Genomic DNA, 22,795 nt, shown 5'->3' on the forward strand with positions numbered 1-22,795 from the left:
ATATTTCCCAGTGACCATCCATCCTAGTGCAATAACGTATTCCTGGAATTTATTCCACTAATTACCATTGAGAGAATATTCCTTCAGTGATCTATGTGTAATTGTAGTTCAGGGAGTTTATTATCCTATGCCATAATTGTCAACGGCCAGACCCATGAACTACCATTTACTATTTAGTCCAGGAAATGAAGCTCAAAAAAGTGCAAAACCTTGCAATTTTTTCAAACTGAATTGATTCACATATAAATTTGGGATTAGGCTAGTCTTACCCTCTACTTCAAAATCTATATAATGCCGATGGGTGCTTAGTAATAGTTTGCATTAGTTGAATAACGATTGTTTTATGCTTTGGTACAATATTTCAGAATGCTTCAACCCTTATTAACCTTTTCCCTACTAAAGTGGTAAATATACGTGTAGACGTTTCTTGACCCGGGAGACGAAAGCCGTATGTTTTAGTCGGAAAATTTCTTACAAAAGTGAATGTATGCCAAATATATAGGTTTCCTTGCTCTCCCACTTTTATGAAGGTCGCGGGTGTCCGACGTTGTTGTTTCAAGACCCAACACTGCGGGGTCTAGGCTTTACCCTTGGAATCCGGGAGCAGGTACCCTGACCCCTCGTCTTTTATTACCCCTCTTAGCGGTAAGGGACCGTGGTCATGCAATTGTTTATCCAGCTAGTTTTCAAAATAAATATTTGTTCTTTTCTCAAGATATATAAACTAAGAATTGAATTCTTTGTTTTTTGAGCAGCGTTAACAACTTTTAAACGAAATTCTACGATAAATATTAACTTATATCTCAAGTTCTGTATAAACAACAACATGGAAATTGTTGCTGCATTAAATGTGTTAATATTGACCTTAGAACTTTGTTTAAAATTTGACAATGCTCGGAAAAAATGAGGAATTCAATTCAAAGACTCAATTTACGTGCATGCAACAAGTATATGTGCAAAATACATACAAGCAATCCACAAGTTGACGGTGAACCAATGCCGCAGGTAGGGTGTGAAACCCGAAAGTAGGGAGCACAACTACTCTGAGTGCGAGGTAATGATGAGTCCCTGCTGGGAGGGGTCGAAAAAGGTTGGAGCTGATTATCCAAGAGACCCTTCTTAACACATTTAGTGCGGAGCATGTCAATTGATGTGGTCCCGCCCAAGGCAAGATTCGGAGCACGTCAATTGAAGTTATGGTGCGAAAAACCACTATTTTTCTTTCTTATTTTATCTGCCGATTCTGACGACGTTCATGAAAATTGGGTCCGAATGGAATGTGTTAACGAATGTCTTCCAAAAATACTCCGTAACACAAGAAAGAAGTCTCTTTGGGCTCAGTACAGCAGTCATGCTAACACAAAAACTCCATCTCGAGAGGGTTAAATAAAAAAAATCATTTACCATAAAAAATATATAATTCGATTGTATTCTAATTAAAGAATGCTGTTGCTTAAAATATGTACCAATTTCATTTCGCAACTTTTCAACCCTTATAAACCACCCCATATAACATTGCAATGCTTACAAACTACTTAAATAGTTATAAATACGAGGAAAGTAAATTTACTCACGAATGCTAATTTACACAAAACTGCAAGAAATATTAACATACATGGACAAAATTAAAAAATTATACAAATACAGATAAAAATAAACATTTTTTAAAAATTATCTTCAATTATATAATCATCAACGTCATCCTTGTCTTCTTCTTATACTGGATAATCCTAACCAGAGCACTCTGAACAAATCCAATTGCAATATAATTCCACTTTTCTTCAGCCACATGAAAAAAGACACCCTTTCTTGTGATAACAAAAATGCATTTTAAGTTATTCACGTGTAGTTCTTTTAAAAGGGGTGAAATAGCACATAATTAAAAGTATGCTTATGTATACATTACATATTACGCAATCTAACTGATACTGGGTGGCTTCCAGTGTTCCCGCTACACGCATTACACTAGTGCGAGTGCATGCATACACACACATATGTAAGATGTGTACATACACATCTTATAAGAATGTATGTTTATTTTGGAGTAAATTTGAGTGTATATGTCAGTGCCAAAAATTTCGTTTGTTTAAGGACTATGAGGTTAAATAAATTAAGTTCAGTTTAATTCCTTATTTTGAAAGGGGCTGAGTTTGAAAGGCTTGAATAAGCCTAGGTGGTGCTCATTTGTAAATAGACTTTAAACAGCCTTATGTTAATAAATATTTATCGTAAAAAAATTTACACAAAGCAAAATCTGTGAAATTTCAGGTGATACTTTAACATTTGTTTGTATTTCCAGTATTTTATTGAGTTATTTTGAAAATAAGAGCATGTTTTACGAAATTGTAGAAAATCGATTTTCACTTTTAGCTCCAATTTTTTGAAAAGTAAGGATTTTAAATTAATCAAACTTTTATGATACATCATAGTACTTTAATTAAGATAAATCTTAAAGGAAAACGGTCTATTTTAGTAAGGGTGGTAATTAGGTTGTAGTTTTCACTGATTTTTTATCAGATAAAAGTATTGACTAACCTTATTTTTCTCATAACTTCGTATGTTAAGCTCAATTCTTATGTTAAAGACAGTTGTTATGTTCATTTAGAATGGTTTTTTAAACAACTTACAAATGTTACCCAAGGTTTCCTCGAAAAATGCATAGTTTTTTCCGCTATTTAACATTGAATCTCTAAAATTAAGTTTCAAAAACAAAAGCTATACATTAAGAAGCCGTATCTCAGTTCGTATTGGTTGTCAAGGGAACGTAAAAAAATAATTTTCTTCGTTGACTTATAAGGTACAATTTTCTAATCTACAGTTTTTTTATTAGTGCATATTCTTCAAGTGATTTGCGAAAAACTGATTGAAGACAGATTTTTTTGTCGAAAAATTGTAACTTTTAATTGCAAATAATTCGAAAAATATTACTTTTACGAAAATAGTTGAAAGAACATTTTTTATCTGAAATCGCTTTTTCTATCGATTCCTATGGTCTTTAAGTATTATGAAACATTTCCACCCCCAGGGTGAAAGTGCCCGTTGGCATGATAAACATTTTGATCCTTGGTCTATTACCTACCTACTGCCAAAATTTCAAGTAAATCGATTCAGTTTGAAAAAATTGCAAGCCAGAGTGCTTCATTTCCTGGACTAATTGTGCCTTTTGCCAATCCTTCCTTCTCTCCTCCTGCACTCCATTAGCCCCTTGGTTCCTCACCCACTTCAACCCTCTGCTAATCAAAGACCCATCGAAACACCCTACCCAAAGGCTATATGATGAGATGCAGGCATTTTCGATGCACCTTCAGATGTAACCTTGCTACGAAACCTGGTTTTTGCTTTTTAAATAAATTTATTGATTGAACCTTGCAAAGTTTATTCTATTGTTTTCCATTATGGAAAGATTTCACAAAGTTAAGCCTGAAACAGCGGCGGATACATAAGGGGGGTGCACCCCCTTGCGGGGCCACCAACATTGCAGAACCACAATTGTAACTTCTTTATATCATAAGATAGCATTATCTTGTATACGTACATAATCAGTAAATATGAAACTTTCTTAAACTTTGCATGCGACTTATTTTTAATTCCGATAAAAGTAAAGGTAGCTCAAGAAATATTTTGTACGTTTTTTCTCTATCTATGCTACTGGCCTGAAATCATCAGCTATTTATACTTTTGTATCTTTCTCATTGCTTCATGGACAAAAGATGCCGTCCAAGGCTGACACGTATGTTAGTCTAGAGGCACCATAAGCATTACTTAACTTCATGGTGATACATCCCTTGCAGAGAACTGGAGCCAATCTGCCATTTGCTATCATTGTGGAACAACCTACTTTCTCATCAAAGTGGTCCATTGAGTGTCTGATAGGAGTCGTGCGGTAACAGGCTCCAGAATCCACTAAGTTTTTCCTCTCTTTTCCACTGTAACTTTCTCCGATAAAGAAAGAATCTCAGTTTCTAGGCTAATGAAGAAAGAATAAAGTGATTGGGAACAATAAAAGATACACTCTGATAAGTGGAGATTTATAAATATTGCAGCTCAAAACTGTAATAAATGTTACCATTGACAAAATTCTTGATAAGAAACTTATAAAGCACGCACTGGAGACCATCACACCCTTACCCTCTACATCTCCTAATATTGACAGATCTGCAACCTCTTGGCGAAAATACCATTCCTTGGCCCCCTATGTTATCAGGTGACTGGAATGTTTGTGAAAGATAAAGCAAGACTATCGTTTTATAACATGTCAACAGTTGGAAATTTGTTATTTAATTCAAAGACGAAATTTATTGACAAAGACCAAAGTGGTGCACATAATCTGTGTTGTAATATGCCTAATTGTAATTCTGTGTATATTGGACAGACTGGGCGTGCCATAAAAACTAGAGCAATTGAACACATGAAGTGTTGGGTAAGAGGCGATTCAACCATTAATTTTGCAAAACATTTGTTAGACTGCAACCATAGCAGTGATTTTAATGTCAAGGTTCTCCTCAATCTTTGTAAAGGGATATAGTTGGACTTTCTTGAACATTTAGAAATTTTAAGAGCATGTCGCAATACAAATGTACGTGGGGTAACGACCTTTTGTACCCCTCCCACTCCTCCCCTTTATTATCAGTTCTGCTGGACTCAGCAAGTAAACCCACTGACCTTGAGGAACCCATTTCCTCATTAGCTCTTCCCCCTCCCACCATCACCACCTTCTCCCTGCCTTAACCCCCCCTCCCTGGTATATATAAGCTCGCAAATAGGGTAGTTTCCATCATCAAAGAAAACGAAAGGCCCTGATTGCGATTCGTTACCCAGCATTAGTGTATTCATAATATACAAATTATTTGGTTTTAGAAATCCCAGTTCAGACGAATGGCAATGGTCAATTTTAACCGTATTTGAAAAAAGGCCACATTGGCGCCCATACGATGCCACTCCACGTGATGTCACAGGGACCTAGTTTCTATACGGGTAGATAGGAGTTTCACATCGTCTGAGATTACCAATGCATGCATGAGGTACAGTGCTCAGGTCTTAATAATCACCTATTAAAACTGGCTTAAGTCAGAAAGTTTTCTTCGTTTGATAAGGCATTAATAATCCTTATTTAAGCCAAGCACTACCAGCTAGCAGGGTACTCTGCTACCTGCTAGCATCCTGCGTCATATCAGCGCTCAAAGCCTCGCCCCAAGTTCACCTCACTTGCGGCAGTAGGAACCAGAACGACGTCACACCGAGTTTTCCCAGCATTCATACTTAGCCGTCGCGTTTTCGCGCGCTTGAAAATTTTCACTTTTCATTTAATCGCGAAAAATTGATATCGTCATTTAAAAATCTAAAAGCCTGTAATACGTACTCCAGGAGTAATAATCTTTCGATTTAGGTAATTAAAAAATAATAGGAAATCACCCTATTGGTGTATCGTCACCTTTGAAAATGACATAGTGTAATGTCGGTCGAAACCTCGGTTAAGTAAACTTCTGTGGAGCATACAACAGTTAATCTTTTACTATGTTTCCTGTCACCAGTATTGCCATCCAGCCGTAAGTTGATCAATAAACTGATTGTTCCGACATAAGAATTCTTCCTTTTTTCTGTGAGACTTACCTTACACTCCTCCTGCAGACGATGAGGACGAGAGAGCCACTTACAATTGGGTGTTTAATACTGCATTCTCAACATCTGTGGAACTGCAGCATGCCTAAGCAGTGCTTTGACGACAGAAGGCCTGCTCAGGAGGCTTCCTCCTGTAGACAAAAGGCTGCCTCCATTTGTTTCAATTTTATCAATTCAAATACTCCTGCATTGTTCATCCTAAGCCGTCCGAGATGAATATTTGAACATAGAAATGCAAAAATCGCTCTCTTCTTGCCGGTTGATTTTTTTCTGAGGAGAAAGAGATCACTGGTTTCGGAGATACCTTTGTTTATCAAATTACTTTGTAACAAACAAACTATTGAAAATTAGAATCTGAAACTTTGTAAATCTATATTACTATAATTCCAACAAATAGAAAAGGATGTTGTGAAAAAAGGTGATGAAAAAGCAGCAGTATGTGATCAAAGTTATGCTGTCTGGTGCCGAGTCCATAACCTGAGTGCTTTTCATCAATATACCGTGGACAAATTAACTTAAATGCACACTCAAAAGTCATTGCCTTACACTAAATAACTTGGAATAAAACAAGCTTTCTACTCATGAATTTACTTTTATCACAACATCATTAGTTAGTCATTTACAAGCCGCTTTTATTCTGAAACTGACAGGACTCTTTCAGGACAGAAACTTTTGCTACCCTTTTTTGGTCAGAATGTTTTAAAATATTTCTATACAATCTCTTATTGCTGAAGACAATACTAAATCTTTAACTGAATATAAATTATACAAATACAATTATTTCAGTGCTTGGATTCTTTCAAACCCAAGGGCTCTGCGAAGCCTAAGGGATATTTTATGCCATTAATGACAGTTCTGTTTATTTGGTGACGTTATCAAAGCAAAATTTAACCAAATATTCAGTTTATGTCCTTCACATTTTTGCAGACTCATGATAAATGCTGTTCTAAATTCATGAAGACAGCATTTGGTTTATTACTTAGGTTCCTCTCTGCCAAGGTCCTCATTACTACTGACAAATCACCAGTTGACATTCCTTTTCTGATGAAGAACACCTCGGTAAACAATTGTATTGCACGTCCACTGCTTTCAATGACACCCTCCCTATCTTGCTGCCACACCAGCCAAACGGGATGAAAGAGTTACAGAACAAAAACATTTCCAGAGGTAATAAAAAAAGTATTAATAATATCACTTTATTTTTATACAAATATCAACTTATTTTACACTGTGATGCATTGTTTCAGAACATATCATGTTTTAACCACAACATCAAAAAATAATGGCTACAAAGCAGAAGATTCTATTTTCGAGAGATAATAACAGCATTTTTAAGGAGTAAATTTCTGTCAAAAGTGATTTCAAATACTGGTGATATTTTAAATTTCACTGGGTATGTATTTTAACAACTATGAGTATGTCTCATCAACAAGTAACTTTTTCCAATTAAAGAAGTTCCGCTTTCAAACTCAATGAATGACTTGAAGTCCAACAACAATCACTTCTGATGATATTTTGAAACTTGCACTTTGAACTGTTGAAATGGAATGCTTTATTTAAGTTTAAGAGTAAAACCTAAAACGTTCGCCTTACTACTTCCTGGATAAAAACAAGGGAATTGAGAAACATAAAAATTGCACCTTTTCACAACTACATAATATGATGGTATTCCTTAAGCCTAAGACGAAAACGGAAATTACCAAAATAGTAACAAATGAAGGTGAGATTGTTTCAATCTTAACAAAAGAAAATAAAATCCTAGTCACTAGAAGTCCAAGCCTATCGTAACTTTCTTGTGATGACTAGACTTCAGATTGCTATGGAATGTAATCATGATTTATGTAAGTTGTTTTATTTTCAATGATGTGGTTCACCTTCATGCATTACCCAAACATTAACAAAACAGGAATGTAGCATTAACATCAAATTCTTATTTTCAGAAATAATAAGGTACTTCATACAGTGCTTGAAATTTTACATGAGATTAGACCAGTCCAAAGAACACAATTTATCCAGATTGCCATTTTGTGTGTCAAGAATATATGATTGCTAAGCGAGGAATTAAGATGAATTCTTCACTAATGTACGGTAGAAAAATAAAGAGGTTCAGCACAACCACATCGAGATAATTTTAAATGGTATTGGTGTTCATCTTCCTGGTTACTTAAAGAGTATGCATTTAAAAAGCACATATCCAACAACAGTACTAAAGTTTGTCACTAATTCTAATGGCTAGGGAAATCACAAGCCCTTCAAAATAAAGCTTGTCCAGTAAAAAAAAAACTAAAGCAATGCCTTTTTCAAAACCAGGTGAAAAGGCACAAAGCATTTGAGCTTATGTACATGATTTAGATACCTCATATCCAGGCCAGCCCAAAAAAATTAGTACAAACATATTCAGCTGGAGAAGATCAGATTTTGAAGAAGATACTTTCTTGACAAATTCTGTGATGATGACTTAGTAATTTCTTCTTGCGCTCTATAAGTACACGTTAAAATCCACAAACCAGTTAAATTCTGCAGTAGCTAAAAAAAACTTGGTTGAGATTTTTTGTTTGTTTTTTGAAGGGCAAAGCATAATTTTAAAGATATCAGAGGGGAGAGGTCTGGTCTTTAGGAACTACACTACATCCACTTCTTGATCACATGGTTCACTCTCAGTTGGCCTGCCTCAGGTCATACCGCTTGGGATTGCACACTGATTTTCCTGTCTCCGCGATTTTAGACTGGGTAACTTTTCTCTGCCGCCTAATTCGAGACCTTTTCTTCATTACTTTCCTAGCAACCTTCACGGAACTACTAACACCACCACGAACACACGTGTCATAATGCACAGATGATGCGGAGGAACAAGAGGCAGACGAGACAGAGAGATAATCAGAAGTCAGATGACTGTAACTTACCACAGAGCAACTGGAAATATTAGTATTAGAGCAAGATGATGATGTGGATGACCACTCACACATATTGACAGGCCTTTTCTGTCTTAATTGCATCTGAAGTGTGTTGTAGGTCACAGCAGTCTCTGGCCTCTTGTTTCTCAAACTATACGCACACCTGTTCCCATTATCACCATCCGAGTCTTCATCTTCATCGTCCTGTTCTTCGATGGCACTATCACCAAAGTCGGAATGGGCAGTTCTGCGCTTGCGTATAACTTCCTCCATTGCAGGGGTTGGAATATCACTTGGATCCACAGACAAACTTCCATGAGAAACAGGGTAGTTTGAAAGAAAAACCAAAGAGAAAAAACTATTAAAATCTTCAGAATGTGATACCTCTACACAAGTTTAAACACATTAGAAATTCCACACATTTAAGAATATGTCCTGTTAAAAAATTTCCTCTTATTCTATGTAAATGATATAGGTGTCTCAAGGACGAACTCCCTAATGATGGGAAGAAAAAAGAAAATTGAACATTACCAAAACATTAAACTACATTCACAACCAGTTATACTGTAGCACAGGTTTAATGCTTCTCATATGCATCAGAATTTTAACTGCACTACTTAGAAACTGGTCACAATTAAAGTTTAAAGAAGGGCCAGCAATGCCAATTTTCTTATTTTCACAGCTCCTGATCATTTCATCAACAGAAACTTCTGGAATTGAAAATCATTTTGGATGAAATCAAATCATGATTAGTTAATATCAACTCTCACATAGTAGTAATGTAACTGTAATTCAAGATTAAGTAACGTAACAGCTTTACTACATAATTTACCTGTGGAAAGGTGATTTTGGAAGGAGTAAATTTCTGCAACACAAAAAATTTAAAAACTTGTTATTTTAAGTGCATAAGGAGACCAAAGCAATGAGCTATCATTCCGGTACACCTGACACAGTATTAAGCAGAGTTGAAAATTTGACCAAATACCAGTCAATATCTCACAAAAATATTGGAGATTTACCTCTGGAGAATATTACAGTTCTATTGAAAAGGACACCAACATTTGCGAATTCGGTAAACAAGAGATATTTTCAAGGTTTAATAAATAATAATAAATAATAACACACAGGAAAAAATATACAATTCTGAGGAGAACTGAAGTGATTACGGAATGTAAAATTCAAAGTACACATGTATAGAATATCAAGTGTTTTAATAACCTTTGAAAGAATATATCCACTCTGCTATTTCAAAAAGTGAAAGGCTTAACTAGAAGGAATTTTTTTTAAATATTATACAGATGAAGAATAAGTAAATGATATTTATTCATACTTAACAATTATCATTGGCTGGTTCATGTCACAAGTGATTTCCTTCAAAGTAACATTATACCATTGAAGTCTGCATCACTTGATTAATTGTACAAGTGACATATAATAACAATCATTAACCATTCCTGTGCATAAAAAAATAAATTTTCATAGCCATGAGCGATTAAGTTAATTGTACAAGTTGTAAGAGGGTCCAGACAAGAGTATAAGGTGGATTCCAAAAACAACAAAATCTCAGTAAAGTGCAGTTAGAAATATTAATTGTCACAATGCTATTCATAATTTACCAATCAGTTACAGGCTCCTGGAATGAAAAACAAGAAAACACTAGGAAGCCAATGAACACTCAGGAGAGAGAGACAAAAATTTGGATATTGGTTACACAAAACAAGATTACCTCTACTGGAGTCTAAACAGAGTTGTTAACTATATTTCCTATTTCTGTAAAACCATAAGAGAATAAACCACGAGGCTCATTAAAATTTGGTTCCCAAAGTTATTCATTGGATCCATGTTAGGCCCAGGTCTGACAATGAAACACTCAACAAAGACTTCATATTAGGATTTTTTATTACCAAGTACATTAAACTAGAAGTTTATCTGATCTACATCGTTATACAAATACTAGTTATGATAAATCAAGTACTTATTACTCTCTCATTATATTTACCACAATCTTTTAAGAATGATCAACTGTAAGAACTTATAACAAAAATATCTTGTTCAGATCACAACTCCAAACTTTATATAAAAAGTAGAAAAAACTTTTTTATTTTTATAACATAACATGCCAATTACTCCAACTTTTCATAGTTTATAGGAAATCTGTATTGCACCATCAAAGTGTCCCCCAATGGTGTACGAATATGCAAACAACAACTTTAAAGAACTGTAATCCTTTTGATTTTCCACATGGTTCATCAGATCCCTAGGCACTAAAATCATCCCAAAATTTAATCACTACCTACCTTTCTCTCATAATGTCAATTGAAAAAAAAGCAACCTCACACGTATAATAGATCCTTAGGTTGAATTCCAATTTGAAGAATCATCCTTTTCTTTTAACTAAGAGATCATTGCAGAGGCTTGAAGAAAATAATCAACTACTTTTCACTATCAACAGTAAACTTACTGTCTCAATACTTGTCCTTCATGTAATTTAACAACTCTTCTTCGTTTTTGCAATACTCAGTCCTTTTACAGAAAAATGTCAAGGTTTTAAGAAAGTATCTGTAAATAACCAAACCATCACAAAGTATATATAACCAAATGATGCACCAGGCCATCCTCATTCAATGTGTACAAGTGGAACTGCAAACAAATCACACGGTTCTTGGCATTTTAACTGAGTCTTCCTTTTCACTTCTACGCACTGCCTATATACGAGGAGAAGGATATCTAAGAGGAGAAGGGCTTGCTTAATTCATTATGCAATGCAGTGTTATTTCAACCCATCAGGGCCTCTAAACTGCAATGTTGACCTTGACAAGATCTTCTGATGCCTGCTCTCTCAAAATAAGGAAGTCCACTTGAACAGCACCTTTTCCCACAAACTTCAACCAATATCTAGCCACATCACAAGTATCCTTGATTTTCCTTCCAAAAAGTGAATGAAAATAGGTTTCATTTATAACACTGGAAACATTTCTACTGCCCGAGTTAGTCCATTCATTCCTGAAGTAACAATTCCTTAGGCACATTTTCAGCAGTAGAGTAGAAAAAAGACTTCACAAAAATATTTCAATTTGTATCACAATATTAAAGACAACTTCTTTTCACCACAAGCAATCACAAAATTGCAATATAATCACCGGTAGCCCAAGTCGAAGCTTCACACACATCTCGCAAGTGGATGTAGTTGTAATGTTCACATTGATGGAAAAAATATATATTTGTGCCGAATCATTACACTTCAATGAAAGTGATAAGATGCCATGAGATATTATATCAACAATTGACATGGAAAAAGCATCCTCTTAATGATTTTGCCAACGCTGGGATAGTCGTAAATATTTTTAGCCGTTTCCAAAGCAGCCAATGATGACAATTTTTCCAATTTGCTGTTTCTAGTGATCAGCAGAGAGTATTTAAATGATGCCAACAAGCATCCACTCTCAGAAATGTAAAATTAAGAGTCTTCCAGTATGTGGAAGCACATGACTTCATTAATAAACTTAAACAAACCGAAAAATGAGTAGTGTCATAAGTAACCATTATTATTATGAGTAACATGACATGTCTTCAATGTCCAATCGAGATCACATGAATTCATAATTTGAAAAAATTTGTGGAAAACACAAAGTATGAGTAAGTCTTGCATTTTAACACGTAAAAACATTTGACACTAAGAATCAAGCAATAAATTTCTTTATAACAAAATTAGATTCTAGAGACTGCTCGACTCACCTATCGAATCTCCACTTCTTAGCTGCCTGACCGAGCAGAGCCACACTGTTAGCCCTCGCTTTCCTTCGTTCCATAACCTCAACCATTGCTGGTGTCGGGTTACTCAAGGAATCATCTGTACAGTCCGAAAACCCATCTCTTGACTCATCGGCAATCCCAGGGTCTTCCTGGAAATTTTGCTTATCCTGATGTGGAATTTTAAAGCCAATATTATGATTTTTACGACCTAAACACCCAGATTTCTTTTTCAGCAACACTTCCGGGTCACCTGAAAGAACCTTTTCCCAACTGAAGTTTTGTCGAGACCGAAGCAGAGGAACCGGATTGGAGTTGCGTGTCATCCTACAATATGTAAATCAAGGAAAATACTCCATCATTTACAAAGCACACATAATTTTAGAAATACAGCTCTCCAGTGAATCATTATTTTGAAAAGGAAGTTGGGAAATAGATGAGCTAAGTATGTATTAACTTCCCTGAGCTCTTTATAACAAATAGCATGCATCATTTGAGTATTGCTAAGTCACTATTCGCGCATTCCTTTTCCCTCTCCTCCCATGAAGCCTGTTGATGACTTAACAATCCATATTAGCCAATCATTGCTCTTCAGTTTGATTCAAAATAGACAGCAGCCCTATTGTTTTCCTGTTTACCTTCCATTTTCATGCTCTATACATTTGCAGAACACGATAAGGATAGAAAAGGAAAAGGCGAATATTGACAAAGAAAGTGGCAAGGGAAAAACCGAAAGAAAGGTTTTTGGATTTGAGGTACAATTAGGAATCATTACAGGCAGTGAATTTTTTTTTTTAATATGCAAAAACTATAGCAAGAAATTTTTCCCTAAGCAAAATGCACATTCTGTAAATGGAAAAGAAATGTTTTTGACCAAAAGCAAAGAGGAGGTGAAATAGGATGAGGTAGGGTTTTACAAACAACATTTCACCATTTGAAGCACTGCCTACGGTGCCAACTCTGAAAAAGACATATCTGAGCAACACTTAACCAGACAGGAAAATTTCAAATTGAAAACTAAATGTGTACCTGTTATAATTCTGTGGCACACAAGGCCTCCGTCCAGCATTCCGAAAAACTTCACACCTTTTAATACCACCCTGATTTTCAGGTTCATCCGCTGCTTTCCTCTTGGTTCCTCTCTGTCAACGGATATAAATCGGATAAATGAACATCACATACTTACTACAAAAATTTTAACCATTTCCAATACCAAATACATTTGATACCACGTGTGTGACAAAATGCAATGAAAAGGAGTCCAACCAACGTTTCAAGGGATTTAAGTCTTTTTTATTCAATTCCATTGGCTCTGTTCCACTAAAGCAAACCAGATGCATAATATTCTCTTCCCATTTTGCCTTTGAAGTGAAAAAATTATTGTGGAACTAGCAAAAATTTATTCTTTCCTGATAGTCATGAAGGAGTTCTATCAAATAATGCAGACCAGACCATTGCATGCAATAGATATACAGTGGAGCTTGGATTATTTGAGCATCAAGGGACCAGTTAAAAACTTAGAATAATCCAAAAATTCGAATTAAAGAATTCCTTAATAAATAGGTCCAAAATAATAAAATTCGTATTTCCAATCAAAACTATACGTTAAATCGACACTCTTGAAATATAAATACTTTGATTAACGCCTGTTAACAAGATTAAAGTAACCTTAAAACAGGAATATTTATTCCAACAGACTACAAAGTAAAGTATAGTAACATTTTTATTCTAACCACAAGTAAAACAAAACCTACTGTATGACCTACCAATGATATTTTTGCCTGTTTCCTCAAATTAAGTCTCTCGGCTGTTATAAAAGATTATAACATATTCAAAGAGTTGAAGTATGAATCACTTACATTAATTCGACTTTCAAAAAATCTTCCACGTTCTTGTACGTGATTCATGGCATCATTGTTTACATACTCCACCAGGTTTGACTTAAGTTTTGCAGAGTTTTCCTCCGTGGCATTTTTTGTCTTTAAATGGTTTGCCTTTAAAAAAAGGCCAGTTTCGTCGACATTGAAAATATTTTTTTGGGTCTCTGTCATGGATCATCTCCCCTAGATCTTGCTCCCACTGGTTGGCTTCCTGCTGATTTACGGCTCCAATATCGCCACAGACTGTTTTAAACGTAATTTTATTACGTTCTTAGAAACCATCCAGCCACCTAGTGCTGGCTTTGAAATTTTCCTTTCCCAATTCTTTCAGAATCTTTTTGTTAGTAAGCATATTTTCCTATGGATTCTCAATTATTTTGAGTCGCAGATTATGATTTATGCCTTAATTTGACACACCAAAAATTCGAATTATCCATGATTTTCTAGCATTGTTTGAATACAAAATTCTCGAGACCAAGAGAAATATTCGAATTCAAGAAAAATACAACTATACAGATTCCACTGTATGTACTTAATTTTTTTAAGAATAAAAAGGAATACCTGTTTAAATGTAACACACACAATTGCTCTCTACAGAATGAAGCTGGAAATCTTCTCTTGGAAGACAACTCACAATAGCCTTTATTGAAAATGAGTTATGTGCTTTAAAGCATTCAAACTTAAGATCAAGCAGAGGTAGATTATTTTGCAAAAGAAGGAGCAGGTACATTCCGATTAATTGCATATCCAAAGTGACTTGGAAGCTACTTCATGGACTATCATTGCACGGAAACTGATGAGAATCAATAAGCTTACATACTCTACAGCACATTTTTAAGTTTGGCTAAAATTAACAAGTAATCTGTTTTGCTCAGCAACACATACCACCAACCAACATTTCCTAACAAACTGAATAGATTTTATAACACACAAGAATTTATAGAATATACATGTCATAAAGTGGCTAAATTAAAAATAAATGTGTATTGGACTAACATTTTTGAGTAAATAAGGAGCATTAACGGTAAAAAATAAAAACAGTTAATCATCAATACTTACCCTGCCCTTGGTATTGATATTTGCAGCTTTTAAGCCAAAAAGAATCTTTCCACTATTCTCAAACATCTCATTTCTAGCGCCATGCTTGAACAGGCTTCGGCAATAGGCATAGTCAGGTTGTGTCTCAAAACCTAAACTTGCAACATAACGCAAGTATTTCTCAATAACCTCTGAAAAATAAAGTGATAATTTTTAAAATGACAAATATTCATACGAGAAATAATGGATTTTCCCAAAATTTAGTAACAAACCTGGATGCCCAGTACTAGGAAAACAGCGGCGCATCAATGAAGGGATATTAGACATGAAGGACTTCTTCTGCATGTGAACATATTCCATATCTGATAAACTGCTTTCCCATGGCAGCTCTGAACACAACCACTGCAACATGTTGTAACCAAGTATTTCCAGATCACCTCTACGAGAATGAGCTGCAAGGAAAATAAACAATCACCTCACAATGATGCATGTGCGTTGGGAAATGCATTTGGCTAATAAGCCTGCTTTATTATTATAACTGAGCCAAAATACTTTTGATCACAAGCAAAGACAAACTATATGTCATGCACCGACTCACCTAATTTAGAAAAATTCCCTTTCTCAACTCTTTAATGCTGGCATCATTCACCTCAAGTGGACAAGCTATATCAGCAAAAATACTCTACACATTCTATTTTGTGGGTACTTATTTCTCAATTGGCCAAGCATGGGTTCTTTCTTTCCACAGGAGAATTTAAATATTGCACAGGGTGATCTCAGTCTGATCTTTATTAAACTACAAAATGACATTAACTTTGTTGTAGTTAATTGCTGCAGCGTTAAAAACATGCGTGCCAAAATCAAGCGTATATTACAGGACGCAGACATGGTCATGGTAAGAGATAGCTGGCTTACAGAGGATACAAGCGACAGCGAAGGTTTTCCTCTAGAATATAAAATCTACGGAGGAGATCAACATGATAGGACAGGTGACAGAGTTTTTATACTAGTTAAATTACACAGCACCGCCCACTAAATAACAAACAATGAAACAGAAAGCGCATGGAGTACAATTAAACAAGGAAACAAAAGGAGCATTCATGTTTGCTCTTTTTATAGACCTTTGAACTTGATACAGTAAAACCTCTTTATACCGTAATGGAGGGGACAAAAATTTGGGCAATTTGATGTATGGAGGTTCACTATAGAGGTTTTTAACACAGCGAGAATACCCGAAATTCACAACTCACACAGAGGATAAAAGTACTGATGTACCATAGAAATATTTCTTAGAAGTTGTAGACAAGAAATCTATGAATATATTCTGCAAGAACTGAAATGTGATAGTAAAGATCCTCTCTGTCACAACGAGGTTGTTAAGAGGGCCTGAGGAAACAGAAAACTTGTTCAAAAAGCCCATTACGTTAAGTAAAATATCAAAGGACTTCAAGTAACACAAAGTTACCCTGGACAAAGCTCAATAACCAAGAAATCAATGCAAACTGCACTGCAAAATTTCAAGAAAAAAGTACTCCGAGAATTACTCGAAAATTAGAAACCTTTTTGGCCATATGCAAAAGAGCTTTAGGGACCAACTTCAACCGTGATACTTTGGAAAACTTGTCACCAAAAATATAGAAAAAGCTAACATGTTAAATTTCCACTTTGAGAGAGTAAACACTCCAGATGATATTGCATATAATTTACAAATCCCATTCACTGAGGGACCGATGGAAGAAATCTCTATCCAGAGCGATGGAATAACTAAACAACTACAATCGATAAAGACTAGTAAATCTCCATGTCCGGAGGGAATACCCACGTGTGTCCTCAAGGAGTTAGCTTCACAGATTGCACCTTCCTTGGAGATAATATTGAAGAAGTCACTGTCTGAAGGAAAGTTACCACTAGGCAGGAAAATTGCAAGTGTTACACCGATATTCAAAAAGGGAAATAGACTTGACCCAAGCAACTATCGACCAATTTCATTATCATTCAATTTCATTATACCCTCACTTTGTGGACAGCCTCATAATTACAAACAGGGTGGTGAATATGTCAGGGCAGACAGCCCACAGCATTAGGTCAAGTATGGCAATGGTAGACAAGTACCGAAGAACCCCATATCATTCTGAACTTCAAGTGCATGTCTTGATGATTCGTTTTCATCAACTGCTCTTAGCACTCCACAGCACTCTTTGCACTTCGACATGGTCAACTAACCCCACTAAAAATGGATTCTGTGGATGAATTACAATCTGAATATACTGGATAGAGAGTCAGTTAATGGTGCAATCATCCACACTTTGGTCATTGATCAGTTAACCATGATGTCACATTGATCACCTGGTGAGGGTGTACCAAAAGCAACAGTATGCAGCATGACTCTCACTTGGTTTCCTCCCTTCTGCTCAGTGGTGATCAGACATGAGCACTGTATTCCAACGCTCACCAAAACGGAGACAGCTAATTTCCATGACGTCACTCTGCTCAGTCCTAACGTGTCAGAGCAATCACTTAGTGCGCGAAGGTGAGAACTCAGAAAAAGGCTGAATGCACCCAATGATTACTTGTAGGTTTCTTGCCCTACCCTTTATATGTATTCTGGCCACAGCCATTGCTAAAATCATTTGAAGAAGTGATAGCAGATAAACCATTTGAATATTTAAATAAGCCTAACATTTTCCTATGATCATAATAACAAGTTTCAATGATAACATTTTTATCCTGTTCATGGTAGCTAACTTTCTCTAGCTAACTCAAATCTTGAGGTAAAAATGAATAGTATGAACTTTGTTATGCAGCTAAAAAGATTACATCTAATGCATCATTGGTAACCCACATTTAAAGTAATCAACATAATTTCTAATCCAAATGACCAAAAAATCACCGCCGTAAGTCTAAAAATCTAATTGAAATTCTACTTACCTCCTATATGTGCATCTCGACTAGTATATTCAGGAGTGCCATCATGAGCTCTCCTTTCGTCATGATGATATTCTTTATGTTTCCCATTCTGTTTACGATACCGACAAGCAAGCCCAAAATCAACAAGATAGACACGACCAGAATCATCACTGTGTGGCTTACTCAATAAAATGTTAGATGCCTTGATGTCAGCATGAATGTAGTCCTGAGCATGAACATACTCAAGAATATTAAGCTGCAAAGAAAATTTAAGATTATGACCGAAAAATTAAATTTTGCAAGCCAGAAAAAAATCTGGATCATTGTAGAAAAAAAGTTGATACATTGCACACATCAGAAAAATTACAACAGTAATGCTATCTTCACTAATAATTAATGAATAGTGGGCCTCGATTCACTCCATCCTGCGGCACATTCAAAATGCAAGGATTAATGAATAAATAGAATGAATGATACTCACAATTTGAACACCAAGGTGCAAAACAGTTTGTAGGTGAAACCTCTTCTTGGACTCCAGAAACACTTTTCCAAGATCTTTCCCAAATCGCTTCATCACTAAAAATCGATACTTCTCTCCCTTGTATTCATGAGATCCAGAAGCTACATAATACGGCATACCTAAAAACTTAAGTTTTCTCTTTTTCACCCACGAAGAAACTGTCAATGATCAAGAGATGAAAGTCAGTACATTTCTTAAATCTACCACATAACAGAGGAACAAGAAAATATCTATATCGACTGACCCATTTCTTCCTGAGCAGCTCGTATATAAAAATTCATTTCCACAAATAATGGGCCATTTGAATGAGGTTCCTGAAACAGCAGTATTATTAGAATGAAAAAGAAGAATCAACGATAAGAGGACAAACAGTGCAAACGAACTTACGACTTTGACAACAAACTCCGCTTCTTCAGATACAGGTTTATGTATTTCATCTGAAGCTATAATAGAAAATTAACCTCGATTTAATCAGTGTTCAATTACTAATAACCAGATGTAACAATACTTGAAGCGACACATACCTAAATATATCTCGCCGAACCCTCCCAATCCAACTGACTTTCCTATCCTCCATTTCTTGTCCTTAACGTCAGTTAAGACTTCGCCATCTCGTATAGGATCGGGCAACCGAAAACCATTTGGGGCAATCCTTTTCTTTTTGCACTCTTCCTCCATCTCTTGATCTGCAAGTTTGCGGGGCATTTGCTGCTGGTATTTAAAAAAAAATTCAATCACGTAACGTAGCTTATTTCATTTCCGAGCCATGTACTACTTCGATTATAACTTCATTATGGTCACCATTTGCGGTTTATGTGGATTTTGAGTTTGCACGAGTATTCATAGCCGCATGTTTGGACTGCAAAATTGGAGTCTATAGACAAATTTAACGCTCACCTTGAAGTATTAAGGCATCACTTCCTCCTTCAGAAAAAAAATAAACCACACACAGCAATATAATGATTACTTTATCCCTCGAGGATTAAAACAAGCATCAGCTTAGCAACATGACGTACCACTTCATGCACAACACCTTCTTACGAACCATTCACACTATTATGACAATAACGAACTAAAGCAATGACAAAAACAAGGCAAAACACAAGACGTCAACTAACGACGACGGGATAACTTTTTAACTGATTCTTTTCTCCACAACCGGCTAGAGGCAGCAGAGTAGCCGAGGAGCAGATTTCATTGGCTGTACTGCAATCGGAGGGTGCGGAGCGCTGCGGATCGTTACCGGCAGCGCGTAGCTCAAATTGAAAATTTCTCTATCGAAAGATTCCTTTTCTATAATAACGGAAAGTTTAGTGAGATATATAAGTCTAATATCCACTAAATATTTATAAAAAGATAAGTATTTTTTGTCATTCATTTATAAATGTGCTAATCTCTATAAATTTGAAACATAATAAGTTCACAAAAATACAACCGCTATACATAACTAAATAAACATTCAAATATCATCACTTTTAAGTTAACCCTCTTAGTGCCACCGAAATTTGGTGGCACTAGCGAAAAGTTATTAGATATATCAAAACTAGACAATCGTTTAAAATATTTTTTTTTATTTCTATGAGTCTTTGGGGGGGGGGGGGGGGTCTATCCCCTCATCCTAGACAATATAGAGCAACTATTTTAGATATCAATTTAATGTTGAATAAAAACTCATGGGCTATGTCACCGCGTCAATTTTTGGGTGGTCCCTACATTTCCCGACCGATGCTGGTTGATTTCTCAAGGGATCCTGTAGAGAAGAGAATCTGTAAAGAATCCCTTGAGAAAGCAAACAGCATCGGTCGGGAAACATTGGGACCACCCAAAAATTGACGCGGCGACATAGCCCACAAGTTTTTATTCAACATTAAATTGATATCTAAAATAGTAACTCCAGATTGTGTTATTTCATTAAGTGCTACTAGTTTTTATTCAACATGACGAGTAACCACTAAGGTTTTAATGAAGGACTATCAATGTAATGTTTTCTTATTTTACTAAAAAGGAATTATTTGTTGATTATAATATTCTAATACATATGATAAAGGATAAATTTAATTATTACAACAATATTGGTTTGAAAATCAAGCCGATATATCAGCTTGCGGCACTTTTCGCCTGTGGAGCAAAATCTAATATATTGGCCCGTGGCACTAAGAGGGTTAATATCATAAATTGAAATATTATTCACCTTCCTAAACAGCCACTATGATTCAGGAGCCTTTTCTTCAACCACTCAGTTGTTCCAGGCACCATATGAATTTCCCATTTTACCTAAGCAAATGCCCCTTTTCATTGACTACCACTCCTCCATAGTCAGCAATCACATTGCATTACCAGCTCCCTCAATTGCCTATGTATTTATCAGTAGAAATATTCTCTCCACAACTTTTTTGAAACATGTATTATTAAGAAACAGCAGTCTTGGCAAATTACATTTCATATTCTGAAAATAACCTAAGGCTACAATTCCTTGATTCATACCACTAATCATAAAAATCAAAGCTATTGAGTGAAGCATCAGAGTACCACTGGAGATTTTTTCTGTGCTATTTTATAACTTGTGGGTTCTAGCTCTGTTCAGGTGGCAACTGAGATAGAGATCAGGATAGTTTTGTATTAGTATGAACACCCCAAAGGATTTTCTGTACTCTGTTCAACACACACCTGGAGTACTTCATTTCCCAGTGCAAAAACCAGTGGCGTAATTATGGAGGGGATGAATCCCCCCCAAAGACTCATAGAAATAAAAAATATTTTAAACGATTGTCTAGTTTTGATATATAATAACTGCATCTACTTTAAGTGAAAATTTAATTGCCAAAATGTTGTAAAATATATTTCCAGGCATTTCATTTTCCACAAATTTTCCCAGAACCCCCGCTGCCTGGAGGGGGTGACCCCCCCGACGCACCCCAATCCTCCCCAAAGCATATTCCTAGGTACGCCACTGGCAAACACAATGGATAAATTTTAAATTTCATCTGGTGACAAAGAATCATACTGAGCATCCATGAAATGTGATTTTGTCTCACAGTCCGTCTGTTATCTTCTTGTGAGTGGAATGAATTTGCTGACAGCAAGAGTGCTTACCACTGTCGACCACAAACTCTTCTGATCTGGTCTCAACATCACATGGAAATCAAATGACCTTAAAATGATAAATGCTAAAGCAAGGTTGCCATCTATCCTAACAAAATGAAGAACATTTAATGGCAGAGGAAGGGGGCGAACAATGGCCACCTTTTTTAATGCAGTTAGCCACATGACAATTCTATTTTATTAAATTCAGTGGATTAGGAAATTAAAGCCATTTTTTTATGGTTTTAATATCCTAAAATTTATGAAGACAGTTGAGATTAAAATGCCACCAGTAGCGTGCCAATGCTTTGGGAACTGGCTGAAGAATTCAATGCAGCAAACCTTGTGCAAGAAATTGACAGTTGAAGACTTTTACTGCTAAAATTCATCTTTTTATAATGTTCATGGGGGATGAGATGACAAGAGAATGGAGCAGATATTTGGATGTGAAGATTATCATCACTATTAGAAGTTTTATGTCAGCAATATTATCTCCCCAATGATGGTACATATTAATTACCTACTGAAACCTTGGCTTGGTTGTCAGATGAACCATTTACTCCAGGTAATTTGAATATCAAATAATCATTGAAATTCAAAGCCGATGCGATTTCAAGAAATATTCATAGATGAAGCTCTGACTCATAGGAGAGATTACACACTACAATAGAAAATAGTTCTTCAAAGAAAAAAAAATTGTGAAAGGCTGCTTATGTTCACTAAAGATTTAAATATTATCGAGTTCCAACTGCTTTCAAAATTATAAAAAAACTCACATTCTTCATGCCTCCTAATGCTTCTAAAACTTCACATTCATCATACTAACCTCCATTTTGGCCATTTCTCTTTTTTCCACGCAATGGCCACTATAAGGCACATTTTAATGTAACTTATCCAATTTTTTCATACCTAGCTATAACCAGAAGTAGAGATCCAGAATAATATTTTCCTCCTATGGTTAACATTGCTACATGACCAATTATGTACGTAATAAAAGTTATTTTTAGATAATTTGTTGGATAAATTATTAAATTAAAAATGTTAATTTGATTTAGGAAAAACAGATTAGTTTTCATGGAGGTCAAGTTTTTTGACAAAGATCTGAA

The 22,795-nt window shown here is 35.6% G+C and overlaps 1 protein-coding gene across 6 annotated transcripts; it reads right to left on the minus strand.

The window, feature by feature from the left end:
- Positions 1-6,801: 6,801 nt before the first annotated feature.
- LOC124167337 (serine/threonine-protein kinase VRK1-like) lies at positions 6,802-19,845 on the minus strand. 6 transcript variants are annotated; one of them, XM_046545331.1, is made up of 12 exons: positions 19,625-19,845; positions 19,506-19,532; positions 19,133-19,316; positions 18,996-19,051; positions 18,853-18,922; positions 18,570-18,766; positions 18,110-18,344; positions 15,454-15,633; positions 15,203-15,372; positions 13,293-13,405; positions 12,249-12,590; positions 6,802-8,823 (listed from the first exon to the last, which is right to left on the minus strand). In XM_046545331.1, the coding sequence occupies exons 3-12, from the start codon at positions 19,311-19,313 to the stop codon at positions 8,277-8,279; spliced, it is 2,091 nt and encodes a 696-aa protein (XP_046401287.1). In that variant the 5' UTR covers positions 19,314-19,316; positions 19,506-19,532; positions 19,625-19,845; the 3' UTR covers positions 6,802-8,276. The 6 variants fall into 6 exon arrangements, with proteins under 6 accessions (XP_046401287.1, XP_046401286.1, XP_046401285.1 ...); XM_046545330.1 differs by having other exon boundaries at positions 19,133-19,319; XM_046545329.1 differs by having other exon boundaries at positions 19,506-19,845.
- Positions 19,846-22,795: the final 2,950 nt, after the last annotated feature.

Source organism: Ischnura elegans, chromosome 10 (assembly GCF_921293095.1).
Source record: "Ischnura elegans chromosome 10, ioIscEleg1.1, whole genome shotgun sequence".
NCBI classification, from domain to species: Eukaryota; Metazoa; Arthropoda; class Insecta; order Odonata; family Coenagrionidae; genus Ischnura; species Ischnura elegans.

Bases quoted from the DNA above. Each gene is read 5' to 3' on its own strand.
- LOC124167337 (XM_046545325.1), bottom strand. The intron at 15,373-15,453 runs GTTTGTTACTAA...TTTATTTTTCAG, and splicing joins TCCTAGTACTGGGCATCCAG to AGGTTATTGAGAAATACTTG. The intron at 12,591-13,292 runs GTACACATTTAG...TACATATTGTAG, and splicing joins GTGCCACAGAATTATAACAG to GATGACACGCAACTCCAATC.